At 44.5% G+C, this 12791-nt stretch overlaps 1 protein-coding gene across 1 annotated transcript; it reads left to right on the forward strand.

Moving 5' to 3' along the window:
* ldlra (low density lipoprotein receptor a) lies at nt 1-12573 on the forward strand (the record flags this gene model as incomplete). Its single annotated transcript, XM_080855754.1, has 18 exons — nt 1-85; nt 3563-3682; nt 4036-4158; nt 4504-4881; nt 5271-5393; nt 6230-6352; nt 8642-8761; nt 9172-9297; nt 9458-9629; nt 9783-10010; nt 10343-10461; nt 10599-10738; nt 10950-11091; nt 11225-11368; nt 11471-11722; nt 11854-11934; nt 12032-12198; nt 12538-12573. The coding sequence occupies 18 exons, from the start codon at nt 1-3 to the stop codon at nt 12571-12573; spliced, it is 2679 nt and encodes an 892-aa protein (XP_080711880.1).
* Nucleotides 12574-12791: the final 218 nt, after the last annotated feature.

The raw sequence follows: 12791 nt of genomic DNA on the forward strand, positions 1-12791 counted from the left end.
ATGCGGTTAATATTTCATCTGCAAACTCTTGAACAAGCTTTCTGCGTGGTGTTTGTGATCACCACCATCAACGCCTTGAAAACACGTGAGTACAAATTCAATTTGTAATTATATTTTATTAAGAATTTGAAAAATGATGAACCAACCAACCAACGTTTTTTATTGATAAATTGTGTGTATACTGTACCCAACTTATATTACCTCATGTACATCTTTTAGCCGCTATACTGGTGAGCTCCTAAAAAAGACAATGATCATAAAATTGTCAAATTCACTGTGGTTCTCTGTACAACTTGTTTGTTATTGTCTTGTTGACATGAGTTATTCATACATTCTCACATTTTCTTCAGCGGTGCGCTTACCTTTTAGCAGGAGGGGTTGTGGGGGAAGGATTATATGAATGAATGTAGGTCAAAGTCGCAACTGTTTTTTAAGTCCGATTTCGGATGACTTTTAACTTTTGTTTTCATAAATTAAAAGCTATTACATTAGTTTAGGTTAACCTTAAATTAATTTAGCGCCCAATTTTATTTGGCCAGTATTTATCATGGGATGCATGATCACTGTTCTAATGGTAGGGCCTTGGAAAATCTGCGCCAAGTAGAAGTTGTAAATGACAGTTGCACCATCAGTATGGCAAACGATCAGTGAGGGGAATATAACTTTTGCAAGTTTGTCATGTGGCCTGATGGTAAACATGCAGTACAATTTGGGCAAAGCTGTAAAGATAAGCGTTGAAGAGTGCCATGCGTAACTCATCTCTCAGCCACTAACCACTTTCACGACGCACAAATACACATGACTGGGCGAACATTCCATTATTTCTGTACCCTTCTGTTTTTGTAACGAGGTCTCAGCCCTGTCGAGTGGTGCCTTATGAATGGCAATGAACACAGAGAACCAGGAACGTGTTGGAACTGGTCAAGTTCGTAAGATTTATTTTCAGCCGCAACAGAGCTTTGTCTGTTTCCCGCACTGTATGACAGCAGTGGCCTCTCGGAAGCTGTTTGTTCAGTCAGACACATGCGCTATGTCCTTATTGTCTATTGTCCGATTGGAGAGTATTTTCCTGTCTGACTTGATCACTCGGAAGGATGATATATGTTGTCAGCCTCAGCTATATAAGAAATAAAAGAGGATCAGTTCGTTTTGTGTTTGAAACCCATTATGTGGTTCATGAATCAGATGAACCAGGTATGCAGAGTGAGGAACTCTGGCATCACACCTTTTTGTGGGTGGGTGGGGGTTGGGGGTGGTCAAGGGCATGTTTGTGTGACCAGAGATCAACGTCTTTAAATACCTGTTTTTTCATTTGGAGCTTCCCCACTTGGCTTAAAATGGTGCCGTCTTCTAAACTGTGTGTTTTTTTTCTCCACTTAATCTGGACAGTAGAACCAATAAAACGTAAACCTAGAACATGCAAGGGTTCTCTGAGGAGAAACCATGAAACTGTTCTTCGCCTGAGATAGAACTACTTCATTATGTGTTTGCGAGATTATCTGATACATAGTTGCTACCCCACAGTTCATGAACACACGTCAGACATTTGCCACTGAGTTCTCTCACCAAGAGAGTTTAGCTACACTATGCAAAATACACCCTAACATTCCAATCTCTTTTGCACTGTGATTGGTTGAGTGGGGAACCTCCACAGATGTTGTTTTTTTTGGCCTTGACATTACGCAGAAGTACATTCCTTAGGTTGTGCCTTTCTAGGAAGGGAAGTCAGCCTCCTAAGGGGTTGCTTCAGACCATCTCTAATGTAACATGAGACTTTGCCTGGGCAGACACAACATTGGAAGCTCAGGAAGAAAGGGAGTTTCTGTCACTCAACATGAGCTGCTCAGTGAGGCTTTATCTGACACTAAGCTACAGTTTCAGAGACAGACGCACAACTTCTCTGGGCTCTACACTTGCCCCTCGGCCTTGAGTTAATCTGTACATGACACTGAGCCACAGGCAAGACCTCAGACAAGCGCACAATCATCATCACGTGCAGTACTCTTGCCTGCTGTTATTAGCACTGTTGATAACACCCTTTAGGGTCTCCTGTACCAAGACACCACCCTGAAACTAAGGATCATGAAAAGCTGATCATTACAGGGGTGAACCCAGAGGAGAACCTTGAGCGGTTAAACAGACTGCAAACAGCTAATGAATAGTAGATAAATAGGAGGCGAATGCTCAGGTGAAAAGGGGCCGAGCTGAGACATAAGCCGCGGAAGGCGGCCCGCAGTCGTGGCCGCATACAGCTCCATGGCAACCTGTGCGCTGGTGACAGAGGGACTCATTAGTGGTAGTGGGTTGATGCAGAAACAGGCTCTCTCCATTCACAACCATGATGAATGATGACAGCCCCCGCACACAAAGGGAGGTACATGCGTGGAGTACACTGTTTGATTTCACCCACTGTAGTTTGACCCTGATTTTTTTTCTTTTGGCTTTTCAGAAGAATTAGTTTGACACAACTGAACACTAACCATGTTGATGTAGTTCTAGAATACAAAACTGTAATGCTTGATGACAAACCTACAGATGGCCATTTACATTGTGCCCATTAATTAATTTATCAGCTTCGGTCTACCAGCTGACACCACATTTTTTTGAACACGCCACCCAAAGCCCATGGGGAAACACAACTCCACCCCTCTGTCATAATTGTGCAGAATGTCCAGTCGACCCAGTTGGCAAGCGATGGTGTGATGGGTTTGCTCCTCCCTCTCGTTGTATGTCAGGAACAGGTGACCGTACCCTGGGGCCCCTGAAGTGTAATTCACTGGGCATCAGCGTAGCCACAAACATTTCCCAGGAGGCCCAGTGACCGGTCATTATCACTCCACTCACCGATCACCCACCTCACTGAATATGGACATGGGGTGGGTGTTGGTGATGGACTGCATAGAGTCTTTGTTTAACTGGATGATGGCTATCCAGTTTAATGGCATCATCACGTTCATAGACGCCAAGAGAATGAGACTTATCCATGCAAATCTCCCACGTCATATCTTAGAACTTTTTTCATGGATTATCCCAGTCTTCTATCACATATTTTCTCAACTTCTTGAAAATCTTGGGGCATCCGGCGTTGGTCATATTGTTGTTTTCAGGGATGAGTAGAAATGTAATTGTGTTGCTCGGTAGCGGTACTGGTCGTCCTTGTGAACAGGTATGTGTTGATATGTCAGAGTGGAAGGGGCAGGCTGCTCGTCGCACGGGATCACTCTGTCTATCTGCACAGGGGTGGCTGAACTCTATGCTGTGTTATCACACTGTTGCCCAAGAGATAGTGTGCTGTGTGTTTGAACTGCCAAGGAAACATGGAAATGCGAAGATATGTGCCGGCACTGATAGCAAGGGATAACCGCGTGTATCTGTGTTGATAATGTAACCACATACCACTCATCAAGAAAACAAACAGATGGCGATAAAGAGGTGGTAAAGCCTTCATTACACCATAATCTCTCATTAATGCCTCTTTCTTTCCCTCACTCTCTCCTTCTCTCCCTCCCTTCCAATCTGTACCTCTCCTTTACTCCCTCTCTCTCTCTGACCCTCCTGGCAGCAGGCACATGCAGTCCCCAGCACTTCCAGTGTGGCAACGGGAAGTGCATCCCCCTGAGGTGGGCGTGTGACAGCGCAGACGACTGCGGAGACGGCACGGACGAGCTGCCTGCTGTCTGCAGTGAGTGTCCTCTCTTCCGCCGTCTCTCAGAATTATTTATTTCCCTCTGTCCAAAAATATAGTTCTAAGCGACATAATTCGAAGCACAAAGTTTGGTACACTTACAGTACAGTTTTGTTCATTAGTGTTAAGTTAAAATGTTATGAAAAATAAACATGGAGCCTCTGACTGAATATATTCACAACTCATGGAACTCCAGAAGCTGTATTTGTATAATATACAAAAATGTATTTTATAATACATTTTCAAATAGCTATTATAACCAGTTGCCATATGGGACATTTCCAGTTTACAGCTACAACCCTGTGATAGAGGTCCTCCATCTCACATTCTCTTTTGCGTTTCTCTCCCAGTGGCCAAGACATGCAGGTCATCTGAGTTCAAGTGCGGCGGGCGGCTCAACCAGTGCGTGCCCAGCCTCTGGCGCTGCGACGGCAAGGCTGACTGTGAGAATGCTGCCGATGAGGAGGGATGTGGTGAGTGGCTGAACCTCCCCTTCATCGCTCCTGATCTCTTTCCCTTCTCCTCAGTCAGAGCCTGCCAGACATGGTTACATTTTGGCCTTAATGAGATTATAAGCCTCATCAATGAGGTTGATATGATGTGTGTCTGTTAAAGTTATTGTATTGAAATTTAGTTATATTTCAAAGCCTCAGATGTATTATTATTATTATTATTATTATTATTATTATGAATAATAATAATAATAATAATCAGTAGGACATAACACAATAAAGCACCATGCTCTTTTCTATAATAGCACATTTTCATTTGTCTGTTATCTCATCCACTCCCGTTTTGTGTCTCTCGCAAACTGCCAGCCCCAAAGGAGTGCACCAACAGTGGGTTCCAATGTGCCAGTGGCCAGTGCATCTCATCGTCGTTCGCGTGTGACGACGAGGCCGACTGCGACGACGGCAGCGACGAGGCGTCCTGCCCGCCCACCACCTGCAGCGCCATCTCCTTCCGCTGCAAAAACTCCCTGTGCGTGCCCCGCCTGTGGGCCTGCGATGGCGACGCCGACTGTGCCGACGGCTCAGATGAGTCGCCCGAGGTGTGCGGCTCCCAGCCCCAGCCTCCGCCCTCCCGGCACTGCGCCGCGCAGGAGTTCCACTGCGGCAGCGGCGAGTGCATCCACAAGAGCTGGAGGTGTGATGGCGGAGATGACTGCCTGGACCGCTCAGACGAGAGCAACTGCAGTGAGTCACGCGTTACTTATAGCTCAAATAAGATCCAACCTTTCTAGAGATTCACTGGTCAGCAAACAGCAAGATGAGATCAGTTGGTGAAAAAAGTGGAGATAGGTGGTCAGACACTTGACTGGAGTTTAACTGCTGGTCAAGACTGCCCTCTTTGCTTCATATCCTGTGGTTCTGTTTCATTGTACACTTTTCTGTAGTGAGATCAATATATGAAGATCCTCCTTAACTAGAGCCTTTGATGTTTGCTGCTCTTCAATATTTACCTCAGAGTAACATATTCCGACATTCTTTATATTATAACAGAATTTAATGATATTTAGACTTTGCCAAAGGTGCTGAACCTTTGGTATAAGACAACACGTCTCACCTCTCTCCCCTGCCTTCAGCACGTCCCACCTGCCGCCCAGACGAGTTCCAATGTGGGGATGGAACCTGCATCCATGGCAGCCGTCAGTGTAACCACGTTTATGACTGCAAGGACATGAGTGATGAATTGGGCTGTGTTAATGGTACACTCGCCTCTCCTTTCTTTTTCACACTCAACACACTTAATGCTCAGTGACTTGGAATAGGATATCTCATGTAGTAGATAAGTACGAATAGGAATCCATCTGCTTAAGTTTAGTTCGCCACTAGATGTGAACAATCGCTGGTAAATAGATGTGATGATTAGAATTCTGTGAGAATTCCTGTGAATTCCTTGTCTGGGAATTCCCAGCCCCTTCACTGCATTTCATTTGCTCAGTTGGTCTGGCAAACTACTCAACAGCGATCCACTTCACTCACGTAATTGGACACGCCTTTAACCAATCAGACCAACGATACTATACAACGATACAACGATCGGTAATAAAGCAAACACATATTTTTTCTGTATGAATTGTTCCAGGGCAAGTTTCTGTTCTGTTTTCAAAGAAAACTTGCCTTATCGAAGTTTTGCGGTGCTTCAGCGGCCACCATGTCCAATGTTTAAAAACTCTCCGTGCAGTAGATTTTGTAACGTAGCCGTGGTAAGTTTAAATCCGCCAATGGCGCGCCAGGTAGCCAAAAGCCAGTTTGTGATTGGTCCCAGAGATCCTGAGAATGCTGTAATGAACGGCTGTCCAAAGTTTGCCAGACCCTTTTCAGAGGCAAAATCAAATTGGCCGATAGAAGAGGGGCGTGACTTCCCAGACTAGAATTCCTAGAATTCCTGTTAAATTCATTCCCCTTGACCATCCTCTCTCACTGTGTCCTAAATTAGCAAATCCATGCTTCCTGTGCCTGCATATCTCCATGTCTCACTCATCTTTCCCTTCTTTCTTGCTTTTTCTCTCTCTCTGTAACCTCTGCTACGCTCCGGCAGCCACCCACTGTGTGCCCCCCACCAGGTTTAAATGCCGTAGCGGGGAATGCATCAGCATGGAGAAGGTGTGTGACAAGAAGCGCGACTGCAGGGACTGGTCTGATGAGCCGCTCAGAGAGTGTGGTAAGTAGCTCTCCAGGCAGCAGCCGACCGCCGTACGGATCAGGATTTGATCCGATACTGATCCGTTTAGAGTCAATGAGACCAGTGACAGTAGCTCAACCCACTGGTGTAGCTAGCAGTCCACAAGAGGGGTTTTGGAAAACAAAGAAGTTACCTCAGGACTCCGGAGTTGTAGATCAGTATATTTATTCAATAACAATTGAGTTCGGGCTCACTCACAGCAGAAGGATGGAAGTGAAGCAATATTAAACACATCGCACAAGATTTATATAGACAGAAGTATAGCGTTCTCTTGTGGCAAAACAATTTGTCAGCATGGATAACCACGTGGTGGGTCTCTGACGTCCGAGGCTCCACTTCTTGCAAGGATGGCAGTTTTGCAGAAGGTCGGAAGAAGCACAGTTCGACCCTTCTTAGACCTCTGATCTAAACATGCTCTTGTACAAATGCAGACAAAGTGGCACCTAATAATGTAAGTTACACATGCAGAAACACATAAAAGCCATGTTACTGCTTACATAGGCACATGATTCATAGAAATGATTAATTCATTGTTTGGTAATTATCTCCATCAGTCCCTCCTTTTATCAATTTAAAGGGATAATTTCAATCACAAATCATCATTCTTAATGCGTCAATTATCAATTTCAATGGATAACCTCAAAATCATCACTCTGAGCTTGGATTTTCGGAACAGACATCATTACTGAGCATCACTCCATATCATCATAAGTCAATCATTTAAAATGTCATCATATTTCTCATCACACAATTGTATACTTTGCATTTGTAGGCCAACATAGTGGGCGTACACTGTGAGTGTATCATTAGCACGCCTAGGCTTCAGATAACATTTTAAAAAAGGCCACTTTGCTGTGTCCTTGAAGGCCCTGTTCCCAATCAGGCATTCTGCAGAACACATCAGCTGTTGAATATTACTGGGCAGGAAAATGTAAACAGTGTCTTTGTGGAAAGTGTGTTTGGGTAGTCTGGTTCACCCATTTCCACCACAGATGATCTTTAGGTAGGCCCCATTGTGAACATTTGACCAAGACCAGTGCTTGTTGTAGAGCAGTACTTTTATTATCAAAAGTCCACAACATTGTTTAATTTTCTTATAACTCCCCAAGACCTCACAGAGATAGGACGCCCCGCCCTCCCAGTCTCCGCTAAGATAAGAAGTACAAATATATGCTTACTATCCCCACTTATTGAGGCATGTTTTCTCCTTGGCTCAATATTGCAGCATTTATTTTAGTATCTGTTCAAATGCCTGCCTTCCTCTTTAGGACTTTTAATAATATCTCTAGCTGACATGGGCTGGGAATAAAGTAAACTCTGCAACATTTGTGTTTCTAACGCGTAGTTAGGCTACAGAAGTTATTCATTCCCAGAAAATACATTATTTATTTCTTTTTAGTGCTTTTTTAAGATAGCGTTACTTTAGTTGACCACAGCTGCTTAGTTTGTGGCCTTGTTTCTGCTAAAAATCTTATTATCTGGAGAACAGCACAAGATGTTCAACAAAAATTGATTGTCCTTCGAACTGTAGCTAAATTTGAGCTCATGGCTTGTGAGAATACAGTCATTTGAGCCAGCACTCTGTTTTCTCCCCATTTTATCCTATTGCCACAGCATGTTCCTTTAAAAAAGCTCTTGTAGCCCTCTCCTATAGCCCTTTTGCCTATGAACCCAGAGGCCTCCCAGGAACCCACAGGAAAACAGAAATTGAAAAGTTTGTTCCCTTCATACAGTGCTTATATGACCTTAGCGCGTTTCTGAAAAGGAAAACTGCAGACAGCAGCTCTAGCGATTCGTTCAACACATGGGGCAAACAGGAAAAGCTTGTCCCCTCTCGAACCCATGGCAAACAGGCAAAAAGCTTGTCTCAACCCCATAGGAAAACTATACTAGCGTGCACGCACAACAAACAAAGAATATACTCACGAACAGCTTGGAGTCCACCCCCTTTAGTCCAATTCAATTCTTTCACTTCTGCTCTCCTCGCTGGCAGGCCCTGGCCTCCTTCCAATTCAAGTTGGTGGTCTTTAGAAAAACGGAGTCTCGTACTCCCCAGTATGGTTCAGGTCCTGATAATTAGCCCAGCGTGGAGACTCGATGAGGTTGTTGGAATCCCGGACACGAGCCCCTAATTATGATAGGTGAAAATCCACTCTCAAGTTACATTGAGACTCCGGAGTTGTAGATATTTATTTAATAACAATTGCAAGTCTGTTTATATTGTTTTGTTTCCAGTCAGTGAAGTCACAGGCATTTTCTCCTTTACAGATTCTAATGAATGCCTGTACAACAATGGAGGGTGCTCACATATTTGCAATGACCTGAAGATTGGATACGAGTGTCTGTGCCCCGCTGGTTTCCATTTACTGGACAAAAAACGCTGTGAAGGTAAGTTTCGCAAGTGTTTCAACCTAGGCATGTATTTCATTTGGGGGTCTGTCAGGCATAGAGGGGCAATTCAGGTGAGACCAGATCAGATAGACACTGTTTTAAAATAAATATCTTGCATCATAGCTAGAGTTTTTTTCAGTGGGGTCATTGGTCAGAATCAGAGAACGGACATCAGACTCGTACTTGTATGAGGTGGTTGGGGTTGTGTTTACTTTCCTGTGATCAGGCACCGAATCTAATAACCCTCTGTGGGAGTAGGAGAGAAGAAAAGTACATGTGTCCGTATACCCTAACCAGTGACTCAACCCTAGCCACTAACTCAATATTTTCAAACTATTGCATCAGGAGTCCTTGCCACCTGATTCCAAATAAATTGTTACCATGACCTCTTTTGCCCTTCTGCACAGACATTGATGAATGTGCCAACCCAGACGTGTGCAGCCAGATTTGCATCAACCTGGTGGGGAGCTACAAGTGTGATTGTAAAGAGGGCTATCAGATCGACCCCTCCACCAAGGCCTGCAAAGCCATTGGTAAGTGACACCACAAGGCCTTACATTACTAATATACTGTAATTGATGATAATACAACATGGTAATGGTACATGCCATGGTACATGCAATTACATAATGACATGCAAATAACACACAAAGCTCAGCCTATGATCTCCGTTTGTGTTTGGGAATCTTGCAGGTACGGTGGCCTACCTGTTCTTCACCAATCGCCATGAGGTAAGGAAGATGACGCTGGATCGAAGCGATTATGTCCGCGTCGTCCCTCGACTGAAGAACGTGGTGGCTCTGGATATGAATGTGGCCTCCAAAGAGATCTTCTGGTCTGACATTTCCAATAAGAAGATCTACAAGTAAATACCTTATTACCTTATCCCTTATTTTCCTTTATCAGTTATGAAATGTAAAGTTTCACTGTGCTTCAATAGAGATGTAATGAAAGCTTGAAGCCTGTAACCAAAAATGCTTCTTCTCTGTGTTCTTCTTCCTCTCACCCTGCCTCCTAGAACTTCTATGGACACAGCCTCCGACTCTTCCAAGCATACTGTCGTCATAGGTGAAGGAATCGATGCTCCTGAGGGCCTTGCTGTGGACTGGATTCACGATACTATTTACTGGACAGATAGCCTCCGTGGCACCATCTCTGTGGCGTCAACCGATGGAAGCCGTCGAAAAACCATCTTCAAGGAGGGCTTGGCAAAGCCACGTGCCATTGTGGTGGATCCAATTCGCAAGTAGGTTCCCTTAAGAACTCAAAATCTTATTTGTGAAGGATATTGAAGGAAATCAATGAATTTTTAAGATAAATATAACTCCATTATCAGAGATTCGATTGATTCACCTTCAATTCTTTCCAGCTTAGTCCACACTCCTACCTTATGTTTTGTGTTTGTCTGCATTCGCTAGTTTGCCTTATTCTTTCAGCTACAAGGCAAAGCAAACAAGTGTTATCAGTATGGGTCAAGCTATATCATAGCATGTTTGTGTATTTACTCTCACTAACTCCCAAAATCAGCTTACTTTTTAACTTCTGTGGGAATGGTCCATTTGTGTTTGCATTTCACAGCTTCATGTACTGGACTGACTGGGGAAATCCTGCAAAGATTGAGAAGGGAGGCTTGAATGGAGGCGACCGCAGTGCCTTGGTGGTGGATGATATTGTGTGGCCAAATGGCATCACCCTTGGTGAGTGTCCACACAGATCTGCACTACTCTTCAAGTAGTGATCCACATCTACGAGCATCCCTTGCTTGTTGCCATTGTGGGTTGGAGAAAGCCAAATGTGGTACTCACTACTTCTTTCTCTCCTGTACCCTCATTAGACATGTTGAACCAGCGGCTGTACTGGGTTGATTCAAAGCTGCACACCCTCTCTAGTATTCATGTCCAGGGAGGTGGCCGCCGCACTCTCATCATAGACCAGCAGAAGCTGGCCCACCCTCTCAGTGTCACTGTGTTTGAGGTGAGCAGGGGGACTGTGTGTACATAGAGTAGTTCTTGAACAATGGATGAATGTCCATAACAAGAAATGAATTTCCTTTACATTTCCCTCTGATTTGCAATAGCACACAACATAATGAGCCAGGTTGGTATGTTGGAGGGCAATTATCAGTGTCTGGTGGGATGCTGTTTGACTTCTGAACTGAACCCCTGTTTTTTCCTGTTGGCTTCAGGAGAAAGTCTTCTGGACAGACGTCAGCCAGAACGCTATCCTGAGTGCCAACCGTATTACAGGTGGGGACATCACCCCAGTGGCAGAACACTTGACATCACCTGAGGATATTGTGCTGTACCACAACCTCAAGCAACCCACTGGTATGTAGCCATATTTGTAGCCTTGAAGTGCTTAAGTACACAGTCATAAGGTTACTGCCATTCCTTGATATAATGTACCCTCTGAAAAAGTAAGTGGTCTGTCCTAATGATGAAATTCTCTCTGAAATCTCAGGTATTAATTGGTGTCGAGGAGGCAATGGAGGGTGTGAGTTCCTGTGTCTAGCTGCTCCACAGGTCTCCAGATACTCTCCAAAGTACACTTGTGCCTGTCCTGACCAAATGGTTTTGGCTAAAGACATGAGGAAGTGTGTGCCCGGTAAGTCTGTCTTGAAATTATAGAAACAGGATTCTCCATTAGTTTCTTTATATTAGGTCTCTAACTCTAACTTGACTCACGTGATCTTTGTTTTCAATGCAGCTTCAGCAACTGTGCCACCTACTGTTGAGCCCAACGTTCCTGTGCCACCCCCTGTACAACCCAAGGTTCCAGTCACCAGTCGTCCTCAACCTCTGCCCAAAACCACCCCTAAACCCCCTGGACCTGTCTCCTCTAAGGAACCTCTCCCAGCCAGAACCACTGCCCGTCCAGCACCTCCAGCTAAACCCACCCAGCCTGAGAGGCCAAAGGTCCCTGACACCATCGCAGAAGTTCCAGCCACCGCCCAACCAGGTATGTCAGGATACTGAATGCTCCCAAAGAGATTCACCTGCTCATATGTGGTTCCCTCCGAGAACTGTGTGAATGATAAGTAAATTACTTTACCCTCCCTGATATGTCTATTCTCTGCCTCCATATTGTAGACAAACCAAAGGGTGTTCCAGCAGTCAGTCCAGAGAAAGCACCCTCAAGCTTGACTTCCCTCTACATCGCAATGCCAATTGGTAAGATATTGACAGCTCAAAGCCATTTATTGGATTGAATTCCCTAAAAGTCTACCTTGCAGAAACTAAATGTTTTTCTTCATTGTTTTTCCTACAGCGTTTGTCTGTCTGGTGGCTTTTGGCTTTGGAGCCATGTACATGTGGAGACACTGGAAGCTGAAGAACACCAACACCATTCACTTTGACAACCCGGTGTACCAGAAGACCACGGAAGACCAAGTCCACTTATGCCGAAACAATTCAGATGGCTATATTTATCCTGTGGTAAGGGGCAGCTACCCGTTGCAGATCTTTGACCTTAAGCCAAATCCAACTAGAAACTATCTGACATGCAGAAGTACAGACAGATCTGGGTTTAAATGCTAAAAACCCTTTGGTGGTTTGGTGTCAAACACCATATTTTCTCTTTTTCACCCCTTTTCTAACCAAAGAAGCATGACAAATTAGCTACCTTTGGAGCAAAACATAATACTTCTACCAACCTGAATGTGAATTTTACTCTCTGAAGCTAAACTGCAGTATCATGAAGTGCTAGCCAGCTGCATGCTAACTGCTTGCATGTGTAGTAGTGGTAGCCTTGCTAACAAATGCATTTTGTTCCAGCGGCAGGAAGTCAGCTTGGACAATGAAATGCCTTGATGTCTACATTGGTGACCACGTCAGTCAGAGGAGCGGAGGCAGGACGAAGATCAAAGCCATGATTTATATGGAGGTTCTCAGATGTCCTCTTCTTGGAAAGAGGGAACTATATCCAGTTCTATTGTGCCCCCACCATGACCAAAATACTGTGAACATTACTTTAGGATGACAGCCATAAATTACCCATCCAGGGTACTTGGGGCAAGGCCTTAGGTCAA

Source organism: Sprattus sprattus (assembly GCF_963457725.1).
Source record: "Sprattus sprattus genome assembly, chromosome: 18".
Taxonomy (NCBI): domain Eukaryota; kingdom Metazoa; phylum Chordata; class Actinopteri; order Clupeiformes; family Clupeidae; genus Sprattus; species Sprattus sprattus.